Source organism: Lasiosphaeria miniovina, assembly GCF_030549165.1.
Source record: "Lasiosphaeria miniovina strain SMH2392-1A chromosome Unknown B0T26scaffold_3, whole genome shotgun sequence".
In the NCBI taxonomy this organism is placed as follows: Eukaryota; Fungi; Ascomycota; class Sordariomycetes; order Sordariales; family Lasiosphaeriaceae; genus Lasiosphaeria; species Lasiosphaeria miniovina.
Window position 1 is genome coordinate 2,957,858 of NW_026848222.1, and position 17,251 is coordinate 2,975,108.

General features: G+C 54.4%; 4 protein-coding genes across 4 annotated transcripts; 3 read left to right on the forward strand and 1 right to left on the reverse strand.

Annotated features, from left to right (window-relative positions):
• The first annotated feature begins 8,903 nt into the window (after window positions 1–8,903).
• B0T26DRAFT_221514 (uncharacterized protein) lies at window positions 8,904–11,422 on the forward strand. Its single transcript, XM_060433849.1, has 5 exons — window positions 8,904–9,333; window positions 9,391–9,571; window positions 9,633–10,106; window positions 10,163–10,399; window positions 10,455–11,422. Exons 1-5 carry the CDS (start codon window positions 9,217–9,219, stop codon window positions 11,228–11,230), a joined length of 1,785 nt encoding a protein of 594 aa, XP_060298408.1. The 5' UTR covers window positions 8,904–9,216; the 3' UTR covers window positions 11,231–11,422.
• B0T26DRAFT_221542 (uncharacterized protein) lies at window positions 11,405–12,339 on the forward strand. The gene has a single exon (XM_060433850.1). It carries the CDS (start codon window positions 11,614–11,616, stop codon window positions 12,088–12,090), a length of 477 nt encoding a protein of 158 aa, XP_060298409.1. The 5' UTR covers window positions 11,405–11,613; the 3' UTR covers window positions 12,091–12,339.
• A 1,772-nt stretch (window positions 12,340–14,111) lies between these two features.
• Window positions 14,112–14,636, forward strand: B0T26DRAFT_221582 (uncharacterized protein). Its single transcript, XM_060433851.1, has one exon. It carries the CDS (start codon window positions 14,286–14,288, stop codon window positions 14,547–14,549), a length of 264 nt encoding a protein of 87 aa, XP_060298410.1. The 5' UTR covers window positions 14,112–14,285; the 3' UTR covers window positions 14,550–14,636.
• A 442-nt stretch (window positions 14,637–15,078) lies between these two features.
• B0T26DRAFT_643321 (uncharacterized protein) lies at window positions 15,079–16,101 on the reverse strand (the record flags this gene model as incomplete). The annotated part of the gene is made up of 1 exon (XM_060437524.1): window positions 15,079–16,101. The coding sequence occupies one exon, from the start codon at window positions 16,099–16,101 to the stop codon at window positions 15,079–15,081; it is 1,023 nt and encodes a 340-aa protein (XP_060298411.1).
• Window positions 16,102–17,251: the final 1,150 nt, after the last annotated feature.

Here is a 17,251-nt window from a genome sequence, read left to right on the forward strand (position 1 = left end):
AAATGTGGAGGTGAACCGAAACTCGCTAGCTGCACGGTGCGTATGCGATTCTATGGAGATTGGACGACTCCAGCGGCACTCCGAGTGCCAAAATAGACGACGACACGGTATGCGTGCGAGCTTTGATGGGAGCCGGTTCACACCGGTAGCTTGAGGTTCCATGGTAAACCATGGCGGCGGCGCAGCGCGTTGAGTGTGTGTGATTTCCCCATGATGCAGACGTGGACGGGGTCGAGGTGCGCATAGGAATACCAGCTACCTGGCCGACGCAGCCACCATGTGTGCGCCTAGGAAGCCACTTGGCCTATGGTGTAATGGAAATAGGAAGTCCGACCAAACCGCTGTCATTACCACCGACTAAACTTAGCAATGGGACCTGGCTGATCCTTCAGAGGAAGCAAACCATGGCGCTGTTAGACCTCGGCCAAGACTCCGTGCCAAGAGCGGCACCGCAAATAGTGGGCTAGGTAGTTTTCCAAATGGCTCGGCCCCGGGCAGGCATTTTTTCTTGTCCCCACTCCGATCAATCGAAGTCGTTACTGTCGACCGGGACGTTCATTCTCCGGAGATGGCAAAATCGATAGACACCGTAGTGACGGTGGTAGCGGGTCAAAGAGCCGTCATGGAATTCTCCACAAAAACGATGGCGCACAAGTCACTAGAACTTGGAGGCGGCGGATGCAGTCCACACCTGCGTGACAAACTAAAAGGGGGTTAGAGTGGCCTCCTTGTCGGACCGGAAGGAAGATGCTGTGCGACCCAGGCTTTTCTGGGTCGACGGCGGCAGCGCCCTATCAGACCCAGCTCGAGGTACGACAAGTCCGGGGGCGGCGCTCGCAAAGGAGGGGTCCAACCTCGTTTGGGCTAGAAAGCAGCAACTGAAAGGTTCGGTGGCTCACTGCTCGACGTCGTCTTACTCCCCGTGGCGCGGCGCGGCGCAATACAACAAATGGGACTCTGTGTGCAGCTGGCCAGAAGCCAGCTACCGTCTTGACTGAAGTCTTGAAAGCAGACCTGCGATAATGGGTCGGGGGTCTGCACAGTAATCTATAAGTGATCAGAGACATTAATACCGAAAGAATCCGTAATCCCATCAATCCGCTGGCAACAACCAGCATTGCCAGCATTGCGGTGTTGCATCGAGGACCTTCAGGGAGGTGAGATGGAAATGGTCGGGCCGCATCGCAATCGAGGACCACCTGGTCCTGGGTGAGAACTTAACATTGGTTTGCAGGGGCATACTGCGCAGGAGGACTGGACGACAAGCCTGCTTCTGAAAGGGTGGCAGTTGGTGTGACAGCGGACAACGAAAACGCCATTTCGATGGCTGGTTGTGTCGGAATTGATTGCTCCTTTCTGACCTGCGTGGGCAACTGTGCCGACGAGTTCCAGCACGTGTATTATTTGATGCGCAGAGCTTCTCCACTGGGTGCTCTGTTGCAACTTGGTGCCGTGTGGCCAGCCGCGTCCAGCATACTGTGCCAAGACCTATATGTCTCGACTGGTTACCGTACTGTACATACATACATACACGATGGTCGAGAAGCACCGGTATTTGTCTGGGCAGCTAGGTAATGCGAGCCCTTGCTGATACCGACCTTGTTCGCTGAAGCCGGAGAGAGTGTGTGAAAGAGAGCACGCGAGACGAGAGACTCGAGGCCAGGAACCGAGGCCCGGGATCTTGGGAAAGATGGCTTCCATTCCCCGAGATTGCGGCTGTCACTTCCTGTCAAATGGATCAAGGGATGACCTACCGAATCTTAACAACGCCGTCAATAATGACAAAAGATGCCCAGAAGATTGGATGGCTTAACTTCCAAGACTCGATCCGAGACGCGAGTGCATCTTTTAATGCCCCACCTAGACGCCCATGTGGTTTGGAGTCTTCAACCTCCAGCCAGCTGTTCCGGAGGGCATCCCGGATGTCCAAAACAGGCTTCCCTTCACGGGAAATAGGCTGGCTACAAGCTGACAAGCAACAGGCAACATCCAAACAGGGGAGTGCCGGAAGCGGAGCCGAAAGGGATGCGGAAATGAAACAGGGCATTATCCGAGTGCTGACGTTCAGTCTAGACATGGGGAAATGGGGGCGAAACCACTCGGTTAACCAGGTTTGCGGATCGACTTTTCGACATGACGCTCGAGATTATTGACCACAGACGACGGGAGGTAGGTGCTGCAGGAGGGTGAAACAGAAATTTATTGGTTCATGTCTCTTTCTCTCTTCGTACGGGTGCCTAGTAGCCTGGGCCAAGTCCTGGAACAGGCCTAGCTGAAAGTTCCATATCGTTGGAACCATCCGACTTCAGCTCTCCAGTCCAGACCGTCATTCCAATGCACACCGTGGTCGGGGGGAGATGGGGGACAGTTGGGGAAAGAGGTGGGGAAGAGGGGTGAAACCCATCTCCGCTCCCGACTGTTTGGTTCTTTCCTGCAATATTTCAATACAAACTAAGCAGTTACATGAAAATATATGGCCCTAGAAGTCTGAAGCTTATCAGCTTAGAATGTCTAGATTGCTGTACATAAGTTAGCGGATGAGTTCAAACTTTGGCTTTGCCCTTGTTCGCGCCCGGAAAGGGCCTAGGCCTAGGCCTGGGCCTCAAGAGTTGCGGACTTGAGGGCGGGGCCGGTCGCTTCAGAGTCAACCATAATGCTCAGGTAGCAGTCGGCAAGCAGTGATCTGCATTGGCAGAAAATTTGGCAGGTCCTGCAGACGTCATCCCATGGTCGTCTTAGCTCTCTCTTGCCCACCAAGATGCGAGGGCGGGAGAGCAGCGAAACGCAACGGCGACCAGATTGCGCCGCAACGCCGTAGTTTGGATGTGGTGGATAGGTAAGGTAGGTGCGATGTGGATGCCGGAATCCGGGAGGGTGGGGGGGGAGGAACGACGAACGTCGACAAACTGGACCTGCAACTTGAATACTGAACTGGCAGGAGCGAACTGCCTGTCTCACGGCCACTCCTCGCCATTGAGGCCATTAATAATTAATAAAGCACCAACGGCTGTCAGCCTGAGGATATAAGGTAAGGTAGCCAGGCAAACTCTGAACTATTTATCCCGCTATCGAGAAAGGGGCACAGGGATTCACGGAGTTCAGAATCCCCTCCCGGAGATTCAGTCATGACTAATTCCCTCGCTTATAACTGAGAATGGCACTGACGAGTTGATTCCAAATTCAAGCCTATTACGTAGCCTCGAACCAACGGCTGCAAAAACACTGCATGCTCGTACCTACCTCGAGTTAGTTTCGAAACCCGCAGAAGGTGCGGAGTACTTACCTATTATACACCCAGACACGCCGGGGTTGGCCAAGGCGAGTTGGTTGAGATGCATCTTTGTTTGAACCTGCGAAGCAGAGCCAAGAGCCAACAACTCCCCTCTTCATCATGCAAAGCTTGAACAGCGAGTTGAGGTGTGCTAGTTGTTAGACGACATCGCTGCCAAGGTACGGAGTAGCTCTCGAGCAGCGGATGCTAATCCTGGCCTCTCATCACTCCGCATGCACACTGCCCGGTCCAGGACTCCAGATATGCTTTTACAACGAGGTACAAGACAGAGTCGTTGCAGTTCGGAATACTCCGCTCTCCGTGTCCGCACACTAAGCTGGACATGGGCGTGCCGGCGCGGGCTTCGATGCCGTGTTTGCCTCGGCGGACATTGGAAAACCCATTGCAGGACAGATATATCCCGTGTGGCCTAGGGACATGCTCTCAGTGTCCCCCACGCTTCACCCCAATATTAATCCAGTCAGTCCTGCTGTTCTGCCGTGTCTTGGAAGTACGTATGTACCCCGAATTTTCGTTACATGGTTCGGGTTTCGGAGGGTGCTGATCGCTGAAGACCAACAGCCAGTCTCCTTTCTGCGAGCTCTGGCCTCTCACTGAGTTGACAGGTCTTCTTCCGGGTTGTTGGATCACTCGTCATGTTAATCTTGATCTTGATAAATCTTGTTAATCATGAGCCTTAGGCGGCCCGTTTTCCCGCAACGCACCGTCCCGCTGTCCAAAATGGTGACTGGGAGCTACCTTGCCTCCCTTGGGTATGTACCAAAGGTAAGATAGGTAGGTACCTTAGGTTGGGTAGGGTAGTTCTGTTACACGCAGCAATTCGCACCATGAGTATGGTAAAAACATTCATGTACAGATCTTGTGTATTTCTGCCTCACACCCACACCATCAGGCTGGCAAGAGGAGCGTACCAGTCACGAGGCTGTATTGTATGTGTCCCTAAATCGGGTTACCTGGTTGTCCAGTTCCTCCCCAGACAAGCAGGGGCCACTCCAAGAAGTTCCTTGCGTATACTACAAGTGAGCATTGAAGGATCGAATAGGTATTTCGAGCGGCATGTTCCGGGAATCTGTGTGAAGTACCGGCGTCCCATCCTATCCAGCCCAGTCCAAATGGCCTTGTCAATGGATCATCTGGCGTTCGCTGGCTTCCAAGGCTTCCTTGTCGACAGACGGGAGACATGGGCATCCATGCCGGGGCCAGGTGATCGGCTTTGCGCCATCAGGATCCTGCCTCTGTCTGCGGCGAGGAGGCAGGTTGGTCTCCGCCAAACAGCTCAAAGGGTCCAACCGCCGGGTATTTCGCAGAATATCGGCCACGAGGCGGGACTCGAACTTACCGCCGGCCCCAACGCCTCCTATCATCAACACAGCCACCCGCTGTAGCTTGTGCCGACTCTTAGACGGGTGGAACGCGCAGGCCCGAAGTGAATGGCTAAGATATCCGTAGTCCGAGCTGGCGATGTGAAGGCTTGGACAGCAAGTTGGCGATCGTTTTCCGCGGGGCCAATAGCGACGTCAAGCATGCTAAGGTAGCTATTAATCTAGATCTCGGATGGGCTCTCAGCAGGGATCAGCTGCATGCAGCCTGGGGGAGCTGCTTCGAGTGGCTGACGCGCCAGGCCAAACAACCAAGCAAACACCTTGGGCCCTCTATCATCGCCATCAAGATCATCGTCATCGTCGTCGTCGTCGCTGCCTCGTCCACTCAGGGATGCCCGTTGTCTGGCTGCTGCTGGCTGCTGCTGCTAGCATTTAATAGGAGCTGCAGCAATACAGGTAGCAAAAAGTGTTGAGGATGTCAAACTGAGCCGAGCAAACCAGTCGAGCCAACCAACCAAGCGGACTAGTTCCACGTCTTCTCAGCTGCCAGGTCTTGTTGGTCGACGTCTTGACCACAGCTGCGGTTGGCTTGTAGTCGGTACTCACTGCTCGCCACTTACCTATTCTAGAAGCTGATTGCCCAAAGCATGCCGTGCGGCAGCTCAGCTCAGCTCAACTCTTGTGCCTACCTACTACATACCAAGTACGTGTTGTACAGATAGCTACCTATCATTTAGGGTCGGCGGGCATGTGGATGGGCCTGCCAGGTGGAAAGAAAGAAACAGAATAGAACGAGATGATAGCTAGGAGCGTTACGGAATAATAAGAGGATACTTCACAGTTCCAAAAGGATGCTTGGCGCCCTGAAAAGGTAATAAATAGATAGGTAGTCCGTCCTGGGTGCCGAGCTCGGGGAAGCAAGGCCGAGGAACAAAACTGAGGATGATAATACGAGGGAGGGAAGTCCGGACAGTGAGGAGTCAGGCAGGCAGGTACTGACGAATTACTACAGAGCAGTCTGGATCATGCCTGCGCAACTTCCATCTTTTGCTTTCGCGTTTGAGTCGAGACTTCCCTCCAAACTGCACAGTGCGTACGGACACTACCAACAAGCAAGTTCAGCTTTCGCTGGAGTCAACGGAAGGAGTTAAGGAGACACAGACCCCAGGGAAGGCGCGTCGTGGAAGGCACGGTAGTGTAAATGGTGGGGCACAACGGCTCTCTGCTCCACGCTGAAGAAAGCGCTCCCCAGTTCGGCCCCTTGTCGACGACAAGGGTGGTCCTCCCACACATAATGTAAACCGCGTTTTTGCTGCAGCGTTCCGGTTCGTCAGGGCCCTCGTCGTTGTCATTGCTGTCGGCGTCAATCCCGGCATCGTGCTCATCGTTATTGCGGAATAGTCGTCGTTTGTCAAGCTCCAGTAGTCTTTGTCGCCTCCATCACGGCCTGCCAAGGTATTAGGTACTTGCCATCGAAGCGAAGCTACACCTTAACTGTTGGGGGCGTTTCTTTCTTTCAGTCTCCTTCTCCATTTCCTAGCAATTTCGTACATTTGGGCGTCCAATGCAACTTTAATGAGCAACGTTTTCTAGTGCTCGAGGGGGTGGTGCTGTTGGCGAAACCCAGTGCTCGCCAATCGCCGATTTCCAAGTCCACCTCGGGTTTGGCTTCGCAGCTTTGCATGAGAGAGCATGGCGGCGAGCATTGGTGTCATTGGCCGCGGGGGGCCAGTCTCACCGTCGCCTTCGCTCCTGCGCTCGCACACACATTGGCACACACTGACTAGGACACACTGGCACCTCACCTCGACAAGTCGGGTCGGGACTCCTCAGCAAAAGAGCACGAAAAGAGATGAGGCTAGAGAGGCGGGCGCCCGGCGACCCTGGTCCACTCCTCTCTGGTGATTGTCTCTGGCTCCGGCTCTGGTGGTCTCTACATGCACGATACCTAGCCGGTTCCTCCTGCACTGCATCCAAGCACCTGGGTTGGGCCAACAGAGCTGGGGGTAGACACTGGACAAGACAAGCACAAGCCTAGCTGGCTCTTCTACGACCGACCGTCTACCCCCTACCACCTCGTCTGCCGGCTGTATCGGTATCGTCGCGGCGGGGTCGTGGCATTGCATCCGTCGCGCGCTGCCCTGGCTGGGTTTGTGCTGGCCTCCATCCGCCTAGCACTGGCACTGGCAATGGCACTTCGCGCTACCTCGTACGTACTGTCCTCGCAGTATGTAGGTCGGTATGTACATGTACGTATGTACACTGTACATTTTCAATACCGTATGTATTCGTACATACAGGCCGATGGGCGTTCGTGAGCCCATGACCTGCTGGCGTGGATGGATAAGTGTCGTTACACTTATTTACGGAGCCCGTACGCACACACCCCCAGTATGGAGTACTTCCGGATACAGTACAACGCTGCCTCTCAAGGTCCTGTCGAGTTCCGCTCCATAGGCCTTAACGGCCTGCCTGCAGCCCTGCTTGCCTCTTTCGACTTACTTGCTCGTCTCGTCTTGTCTACTCCTTGCTCTTGGTCTTGGCTCCCTGCTGCTCGCCGGACGCTGAGCCAGTCGACGACGCGGGATTCGGGTCCGTGAGCGAGCACACCTCTCTTCTTGTGCGCTGTCCTCGTCTTCGGCCGTATTCGCCGTTGAGTGGAGTGGCGCGGCATGGTGTGTCTGTCGTGCTGTGTATTTTGTCCGAATCGTCTGTCTGCAGTTGTCTGCAAGTTCCTCGTTTTGCTTTGCTTCCTCCTGCGGCTTCTAGTTTTGGCAGGCGAGGATCCATCATCGTGGTTTTTTTTACCCCGGGCTTCGTCCCTCAAGCCTTATCTTTAGCGCAGCAGCTCCTCCTTAGCCTCCTTGACAAGGGTCCCGAGTGCTCAGTACTTCTTTCACTATATTTTGTTTTACGACTCCCGCCTTTTCAGATCAAACCTCCATGCCCACCCAGCTCTCGTGGCCGTGAGTCCAATTCTTGCATGAGCCCACGCGCGTCGTTATTCCTTGATAGTCCCGTCCTCGCACCTCACCCATCCAGCCTGGATCGCTGGGCCAATTTGAACGGAACCCCCATCTTATCGTGTTGCCCGTCCAGATACGTAGTCGTCCACACCCCCCGACTGCAGCAGCAACACCGACAAGAGTCGCCTCGTTTTCCTGGCCCTCAACGATCCATTGTCGCCTCAGCAGCGGCGAAAACGATCGTCTTTCCCTCGCCTGGCCGTTGGTTGGTTGACGAGTCTTGACCTCCGAGGTCAGACTGTCGCGGATCGAAAGAAGGGTCGACAGTGCCTGAGAGAAAAGGGATTAAGGACGTCTTTTAGTGGCTAGTATGAGGCGTGACACCAACTTGCACCCTCGATTGTCTCGATAACTTTGACCTGGACATCGTCCACGTCTTGTACGGCTAGGGCTTCCGGGCCAGCTCTTAAACGTCTCCACCTCACCTGCGTTCTTCCGTTGCCATCGGGACACCTAATTAACTATCCCCGTCTGCTCAAAGGGCCACCCGCCTGCAGTCCAGGCTCTATCAAACAGCTGGCGGCCTACTCCCGTTTTTCTTTCCGTCAGCGCCGCAGCGGCTTTCTGGCTGGTGTTGTCCCACCTCCATAGTCACTGTCGTCACCACTTTCCCCCCTCTTCTCCGGCCTGATCATCTTCTCCCCCCAAGGTCTCTTGCGCTCAAGGATCCTTCCCACCAAGCCAAAGTGCCGTACTCCCCTAACCCCCCTATGCCCGCCCAATATCAACTTCAACGTAGGGGGCGCCCTTAACACACTTTCAATACATCCACGTCGAGACGCATGTGGGGGCCAGGCGAAACAGCACCTCCAGCACGTGGAAAGTCTGGACCGCCAGATGTCTCGTAGCCGCACGAGAGACAAAGAGGACTGTAAGGTCCTGCCGCTCAGCTTTACAAACACCAGCTGACCCGTCGGTTTAAGGCCACGATCTCGCCGTCTCGTCTCCATAATTTCAACAGGCCTGCAAACACTTCAAGCCTGATCACCCTCAGCCACATCGTCGCCTTCCTTTGTTTCCCGGTGCGCCCCGGTATCCGTCTGGATCAGCTCGCAAGGTTTAAGTTGTTCCCAGCCTATCAGCAAGAGTCTCTGGCCTATTTGGTCTCGGTGCTGTCTTCATCTCGACCAGGAAGCACGTATCCGTTGCATACGGCAACCTCCAACGCACGCCCTCGGCCGTCCTCTTTGCCTCCCCCAAGTCTTGACTAGGCCGGTCCTATCTTGTTCTTCTGTCGCTGGGTCATTTCCTCTTGCACCGTTTCTGGCTAATTGGAACAGCATGCTGTACTGCCTCCGCTTGTGCAGATAGGAGCCGTCTTAGCTCGAACGCCGTCGTCTTTGTCGGGGTAGTCTTGAGCATTTTGGATAACTTCCCTGTACCCGACAGCTGTCTCACTTACCTGGCCCCCTCTACGATACCTGCCATCTTTCTTACCTGGGACGGATATAAGCTTCCCCAGCGCCCGTTCCGTCACTCTATTTCCACCTTGTCAAATATAGCCTTGACAACTCGCAGCCCTGATCATACTTATCACCTGGGCCTCTTTCAGGTCTCCACGAAGCCAGCCGCAACCATGGTCTTGAGCGGTCAGCAGCCACGGCCGCATTGGCAGAACGACAGGTCTGCTCCTGAACATTCTCCAAATGACGATCGTTACTACGAACTAGGAACCATCAGGCCTCCTCCTCTTGTACGGCTGCAGATGAAATCCAGCAGATCCCCCACCCTTATGCTAACCAGTCTCCAGACTATCGACCGAGCCCTTCGAGAGCAATGCCAGATCAATGCTCAGTATTACTTTCTTGCTGCGCGTCTTGACGATGGCAGTCACCAATACTTTTCAGGTCCCAGACGCCTGGAGACATCTGAGATTCGCAAGATTTTCGACATGGATAGGTTCTTGCATCACCAAAGACGAGGCCCAGCAGGTAGGCGAAAGATTCATGGAGCTTTGTCTCGATCATCGTTTGTTGACATAGGGACAAACAGCGAGCTCTTTTCAGGACGACCCGGGATTCCCATACGAAGATGTCTATCACCGCGAATCCAGTGGGCCAGACTATGCCGGCCGTCGGAGTTACGACCGCCGTCGTGTTCAGACGATAGACCCTTTCGATGATGAAGGCGGGCGGCGGACGACCCGGAAACGACCAAGGGCGCAAGTGTACGAACGCGATCTCGATGACGATGAGCCACCTGTGATGGTATCGTCAAAGAAGGGCATCAAGATTGGCAACTCTGAGGAAGTGTGGAGTTTCTACGACCAACGCTTCAGGAATTGCCAGCAAACAGCTTGCAAGCTTATTGCCAAGATCTTCGTCAAGACGATCGCACCCAAGAAGCAGTCCAACAACCCCTACACTCAAAGCGACGAAAGAGCTCCAGATTGGTGGCCGAAGCCTTGGGGCACAACCAAGGACGAGAAGGTTCGGCATAAGGAGCCGGACCATCTGTGGAAGAAAGGTAAGTCTGGCCCTGACGGCAAGAGCAGCGGCGTGCATTCTCTAACACGGAAACAGAGCGGCTCTATCTCCTAAACCACATTCTACGCATGGTCGTCGAGCCCAATGCCAAACAGCACAAGGATATTCAGAAGCTGGACATTAACGTCGCCAAATTAGAGGATGTGACAATGGATGCGCTGTCTACCTGGTTTGCCGACAAGGAGAAACCCGGCAATGCCAAGAAAAAGCCTTATTTGAAGGAGATATTTAAAGTTGCCAAGGTCGAGGAGCAGTACAAGAACGGCGAGATAGGTCAGCGACAATCCCCACTCAGGCTTGCTTGTGAATGGTAACTGACCCCCTTCAGATGGAAATACCGAAGTCTTTGTCATGGCAGATGATAAAATACCAGACAACTACCAGTCGGACGACGATATTGCCCAGTCTAAGGATGAGGAGGAGAAGGCCCACTCTGTCACGTCTTCCCGGGTGTCGCCCCCCAAGACGGCTGCACCTCACAGCATGATGCCGGCCCCAGGAAACGACCACAGTCCAGCGACCAATGTTCGGGCTTCTTCCTTCATGAGCGATATACCCGTCCGGGGTATCCAGTATCCGCCACCAGTAATGCCATCAGACTTGGGCTCGGAACAGCACTCGTACGTTGAGAGTGGGAGCATGACGGTTGGGGGGCAGGCGCCGCTTCACACACACGGCACGATACAGATGCAGGACATGATACCAAGCGCGCATGATTCGAGCCGCCGGCAGCCCTTGTATAACTCGCCAGCAGAGCTGCCCGGGCCCTCCGGTGCTGGGCTTTACTCTAGCCATTGGCAACAAGCCACGACAGCTCCAGGAAACGCGCCATTATATGCCTTTACTCCACATCAGCAAGCACCGCAGCCGCCATCGGGGGCCTTTGTCCCGCAACAAGCCGTTCCGATCAACCAGAGCCACCAATACTCTTTCAGTGAGTTACCTCACACCACCAACATGTTTCGAAGCAGTAGTATTGGCCAACCCCCCGTTCCTCAGGGACAGAGCTACCCAAATTATCTACCTCACCTACCGCACGACGGACGAGCAGTGCCAAGCAGCGGTCTGAAGATGGCACCCCTGAACCGGGGCCCGCTCCAGTAACGAGGATGATGTCGCTGGTTTCAAGCCGGTACGCAAATTGCTCTTTACCCAACTAAACTGGAGGGGTTACACTCGATAAAAACATGCCGCCTGCGCCTCGTGGGTGAAAACAGCAGTGTCGGGTGGCCGACAGAGTGAGAGGGGTTCACTTTAGATCAACATGTATCTCATAAATCGGGGAACACAATTCCGGACACCAAGTTCCGATATCAATAGGATCCGGGCGATTCATTTCATTCAGACGCCGCATTACCGGGTCCGGCGGCTGCGTGTTTTTGTGGGAAACAATTCCCAGGATCCCGGAGAGGCAGTTTCATTTCTCTGACCGAGAGGCTACGTGGTGTGACAGATATTGTGCACGGGCAGGCGTTCATGAAGGACAGATGGTGGATATCGGATCTAGGCTCGGCTGCATTACATTGAATCTCGGTCGCAATTTGGCGAATCTGGGTCACGGCAACTTGCTTTTAGTGTTTTGCCTTATTTGTTTGGCTGTCTCCCTACTGCTTACTGTCTCGACTTTACAGGGCGGTGCCGGCGGTTCACTGCGTAGGCAAATGATTAGTTGGCGGTCGTGGTTTCTTTTTTTTCTTCTGGCAGTTTCCTTTTTAGGGCATTCACGATTCTTTCTCGGGGGGTTACCAGCTTGGCAGCGGCCCGGAATGGCTGCTGTAGTACGGTTAGAACCCCATGAAGTGGGCGAACATGCGATGTCTCTTTCTACGGTTTGGGCACACTTTTTTTGGGAGGTTGTTGGAGCGAGGCGATGGAACGAGGCGAGAGACATGCCGCTAGGGAGGAATGAGCACCCGGCTCTTGCCTGGGATATTATGGGCGACCTCCGAGGCACGAAAGAATAGAGAAGAAAAAATATGCCCGAGGTCAATGGAAGAGACAGGAGACAGGATGGAAGGGAATTTGGTGCGAGAAGTGAATCTCGAATTTGTTTGGTCTTTTCTTGTTTTTCTCGGGTATTAAAAAAAAGGAGACCGACGACAGGCGAGCGGCCCTGTTCTTCTATGAGCTGGGGGGAGAAGAAGAAGTTGCCTAGGTAGTGAGCATAGTGAATCTAATAAGTGAGCGATGACGGCTTCTCTTTCCTTATCGTGACATTATGGGGCCCCAGCCAGTTTGTTGACGGGGACATGTTTACAAGCCAACAAGACAACAAACAGGAAAGCACGCACGCACGCGTGTAGTTGTGACCTCCTTTTCCTTCGTCGTCGACTGGCCGCCGTTGCTGTAAAGACACCTGCTTGCTATCTCTTGTTGTTGGCCCCCCTATCCCCCAGCTCCCGAGACTTGACGAGGGAGTCCCTCGGGCACGCCGCTACGCGCGTCTACCTACCCTGCCTCGGGGTAGAGAGGGCAATCACACTCACGTCGGCAGCTGGACATGGGAATTGGGGTCATGCATGTATGTCGGGTGAGTGGGTGAAATGGAAGGCAAGCTGCATATTTTTTTGCCATGCAGGTTTGCAGAAACATCCTTTCTTTTGGGGCCCGCTCTCTCTCGCTCTCTCTGCATGTCTATTCTTCTTCTTCTTCTTCTTCCTCTTAATCATTACTCTCTCTCTTCGCCTCTACTTCCACCTCTCTTGACTGTCTCCCCGGGCAAAGAGGGTCGTGTGGGGGGCGGACTGCATATCCGGGGTTTTCGGGGGGGGAGAAGAAGAATAGCCCGGTACTTGGGACATGCGTGCGTGTTTTTGGTTGGCTGTCTCACCCAACACGCAGACGGTGGTTTGCTTTCTACGTGGGTTATTATTCACCTGTTTTCTCTCTCAATCTGGGTTTGGGGTTGGGCTGCTAGTGCCAACCTGCTCTCTTCGAGGCATCTAAGATAGGGTAGGTAGGTAGTGTAACTAATAGCTGGTGGATATATCAGCCAGCCAGCCCTGTAGCATGGGCTCTCCATCGGGACTTCCGTCATCTCCTCCTCCCTCTCTCTCTCTTTCGTCCGTCGAAGGGGGTCTCTTCCTTCTAGCACTATACTCCAAGGCTCGGAGACCCTCGGCTAGGAAGGTGTTTACTGCTCCTGTATGTACGTGCACCTTGTGCAACTAGTTTCCTTGATTGTTGCTCCCGTGCGAGGCAGGTAGATGTGTTGGTATTTCGGGAGATAGGTAACGAAATGCCATGCGGGCACGACGAAGCCCTCTCTTTTTTTGGGTTTTGTTTGCTTACCTACCTACCTACCTACCTACTTTCGAAGAAAAAGAAAAGATGAGAGAGAGAGAATAAGATGGTGGTGTGTAGGTGCGCGCGGGTGTGGACGTGCTTGCCCGGCATACATGTCATGTACACAGGCATGTTTGCGTAGCGTCCGCGCCCGCGCCCGCGCCCGCGCCACGGCTGCCGGCATTAGCTCGCCTACAATGGAGAAGACGGCGAGTCAGTCCCCGGTCCTTCCCTTCCTCCCTCCCCAACCCGTAGGTAGGTCGATCGGTATGTAGGTTAGATGGTAGATGGGAGGTGGGGGGCATGCGTTAGATGTCGTCGGCCAGGCCGGCCGGTCGTCCGGATATCGACTCGAGCGTGCGTGTGTGACATTTTTCTTCGTCTCTTCGTTTCATTCTTCGCGGTCATGGAACGGCCGAGACACCCCGAGGGAGGCGGCAGCAGCAGGAGGCGTGGCTGGAAGGTTATGTTAGCGAGGAGCTGGGCGGGTTGTTGTGGTGGGTGCGCCATGAAGAAAACGGGGTGAAAAGGGGGTGGGCCGCGAAGAGGGTAGCCAACGGGTGCTTGCAGCAGCGCCGAGAGACTCTTGCAATAGTACGCCAACTCGTGCATGTATACTGTGTTTTGAGGTTCCTTTGGCCCTCTTCTAAGTCGCCGTTTCTCTTTGGTTCTGTTCCATGACCCCCACCCTCGTAACGGCGAAAGCCCCCCAAAGTTGCCCTGTGTGAATGTGTCCATCAATGTACCTCGGCTGTACATGTCAGTCTCTGGTGAAAGGGCCCCGAGGGGTTTGTATGCCGCCCTTCGCCCCCACATATTCTCCCTCGTCCCCGATTCTGGGGAACAAATAGGCTGGTATGCAAAGAGCTAGACAATGTCGCTATTATTATTATGCAACGTTGTAGTAGATGGTAGTTGGGCTAGGCAATGGATGGCTGGCAATACGATGCCCACTGTCTCTGTCTGTATGCGTGCCTGCCTGTCTTGTATCTGGGCAGAACAAAGCCGGACCGCGAGATTGGACGAGCAGAGGAATAAGCCATTGTCTGGACGGTGTCATTCATTATCCATCAAAAAATACTTAAAAAATCATCCCAACTACATCCGAAGCATGTCGCAAGATCACGGCCAAGAATAAATGTGTATGTACTGGATGAATTTGCGGTTCTACGTAACAAACAGTAATGCTGGTAGCTCTTTCTTCTTTCTCAAATATTGAGGTGGATCTTACTCCCTCGGCATCCACCTCCCCCCTATCGTTTAACTCAGCGAAGCACTCTATATAGCAAAGTGGCATCTATCTATCTCTAGATGATTTCAGGCCCCATCTCGCTAGACAAGTGTTACTTACTCGGTCTGAAGGTAGGCATGTATGTACTACGCGGACACAGTCTCTCGAGGCTAGTATTTTGTGTTTTCTGCCGAAACCTAACAAGGCAGGCGGCACGCGCCTTGGGCGCTCTAGAAGTGTACGGGCGGTTACCTTCCTCGGCGTTGTTAATTTCTGGGCGTGCATCAAGGCCACGCACGCTTCAAGAGTGGTGGTCGAACAGGAGGGGGGCGTGGATGTGTCTCTTAAAAGACATGCACCATCTAAGCATTGATATGCCACGCACGAGGTGAGGGCGGGCCAAACGAGCTTGATGGGCCCAGAACCCAGATTAACCTCAATCACCACCCGAAGTAGCTCCATCACTATCATCGTCACTAACATCGTCATCGTCGTCGTCGTCGTTGTCATCATCGTCATCGTCCGGCCGCGGCCTCTTTGAGCCGGTGGCCGGCAATTCGGGCACGTCCTCGTCATCGTCATCGTCATCGCCGTCGGGCCGCGGGTTCTTCGAGCCGGCGGCCGGCGGCTCGGGCACGTCCTCCTTGCGAACAAAGACGTAGCTCCGGGCAGGGCGGTCCTCGCCCTTCCAGCCGCCGCCCACCTCGCCGGCCTTGTTGCGCACGACGCCCAGGGTGCGGGCGTGGCGGTAGCCCGGGTAGAGGGCGGGCTGGAAGCGGAAGCTGCGCTCGACGGCGAGGCCCGAGTGGCGGGCCAGGTCGCGGATGTTCCAGAGGGTGTAGGGCTCGGCCTCGAAGAGGGTGACAACGATGGAGCCGCGCGGGGCTAGGGAGAGAGCCGCGCGGGCGAAGAAGTCGACGAGCATCTCCTGGTTGTAGCGGACCTGGCGGTTGACGTCGGTGCTCTTGCCGCCGACGTGGGGGAAGTTGAAGATGATGCGGTCCATCATGCCCGTCGTGACGCGGCCCTTGACGCTCTTGCGCGTGTAGGGCCCCATCTTGCGGGCGTCGACGCCGTAGAGGAGGCGGCAGCCGTCGGCGGCGTCAATCTTTGCAATGTTGTCGGTAACGTGGGGGTATTTGCCTGACAGCTCGGCCAGGTCCTTTTCTAAGACGGTGGCCGTGAGGTTGGTGCAGCCGTGGTGGTCGGCCAGCGAGGCGGTGAAGCTGAGGTCGCCCTCGCCGACCAGTAGGATGGTCTCGTGCGGCGTGAAGGGGAGGACGGTATCGGCCTGTCGCTGCTGCTGCTTCTTCAGCTTCTTGTTGCGCGTGTTGCTGAAGGGCGACTTGGAATAGGAGGTGGCTGGGCCGCCATTGGTTTTTTGTTTTTTGGCCTGCGGTCTGCTGCTCCCATTCCCGCCGCCTCTCTTCCGCGCCACCTCGCGCTTTTTGCCCCCCATGAGCCGGCCGGTTTTCCCACGGGTCGATGGGTTGTCTTGCGGACGGGTTGGGTTGTCGGCTTGCCGGCTTGCCGGGTTGTCGGATCGGGGTCGAATAAAAAAGGGCGGGGTGACGTTCCCGTTTTCTTTCCTTTTTTTTTTTCGATCTGTCTTTCCCGAGTGCCTGGTCTAGCCAAATTCCTTCCCAAGAGAGGCAAGGAGCTCCGCGCTAAACAAATTGTTTTAGCTCCCGCTCAGCATGCTTCGGCTCTACCCGCTAGCTAAGCGAGAAGCCAAGGCATCCTAAAAGCGAGGGTACTTATGAATGACAGCCAATTTAATTCGGAGGTTCCGTTCGAATTTTTTATTTCTGTCAGGACCGTCTCTGACTTTCGTTGTTCACGCCGGGACCCGGTAACTCATGTGTATACTACCAAGTAAGGTAATGGTTATGGATTGTCTTTACAAATACGAGTGAGCAGGCGCCTTAACCAATGGAGCATGAGACCAGGCGTGCTTAGAGTTGGCCGGCTTACGATGAAGTCAGATTCGTGTTAGACAAAAATTAGCCGTTTCTCCGAAGCCCCTAGGTTCTATTACTGCATGGAGAGCAGGTTCAAAACAGTCTTTCTTTAAAGTTAATGTTTCTCAACACAGCATACGAGACGCTCCGGAAACTGCAATCTTATTAGCCCGCCAAGGTATCCGTACTGTACATTCCAAGTGCGTAACAGAGTTCAAGCTCTAACGAACCAAAAACACGCCAAACGGAGCTAGTATCTGCTAGAAGACAGTAAACTTTGCATGCCAGGTATCTTGTTTTATCGGCTTGGGCAACTTTGAGTTTGAAATAAGATGTGTAGTTACAGAGCAGTTCAGCAGAATCCGGCAACGGCAGGGCTAGGTTCAATGGTGTCCAAGAGCAAAGCGGTGGCGCAGGCTATCATTCTCTGTAGGTAAGCAGTCGACAACTAAGGCAGGTAGCTGCCAGTGCACGTCAACATGTCCGGGAAATGCGGCACGCACGGCAGAAGTGAGAAATAGTCCGACCAAACTTGATTAGATTACGGAGCAAATAGAAATGACGGTGGACGCATGAATTTGACGAGCTAAGATTCATCATCTGCTTCAGCCTGTAAGCCGTCAAGTCAAGTAAAAACCCCGAGGAACG

Bases quoted from the DNA above. Each gene is read 5' to 3' on its own strand.
- B0T26DRAFT_221542 (XM_060433850.1), top strand. From the start codon at position 11,614: ATGGTGGATATCGGATCTAGGCTCGGCTGCATTACATTGAATCTCGGT.
- B0T26DRAFT_221514 (XM_060433849.1), top strand. From the start codon at position 9,217: ATGGTCTTGAGCGGTCAGCAGCCACGGCCGCATTGGCAGAACGACAGG. The intron at 9,334-9,390 runs GTACGGCTGCAG...ACCAGTCTCCAG, and splicing joins CCATCAGGCCTCCTCCTCTT to ACTATCGACCGAGCCCTTCG. The intron at 10,400-10,454 runs GTCAGCGACAAT...GACCCCCTTCAG, and splicing joins GTACAAGAACGGCGAGATAG to ATGGAAATACCGAAGTCTTT.
- B0T26DRAFT_221582 (XM_060433851.1), top strand. From the start codon at position 14,286: ATGTCGCTATTATTATTATGCAACGTTGTAGTAGATGGTAGTTGGGCT.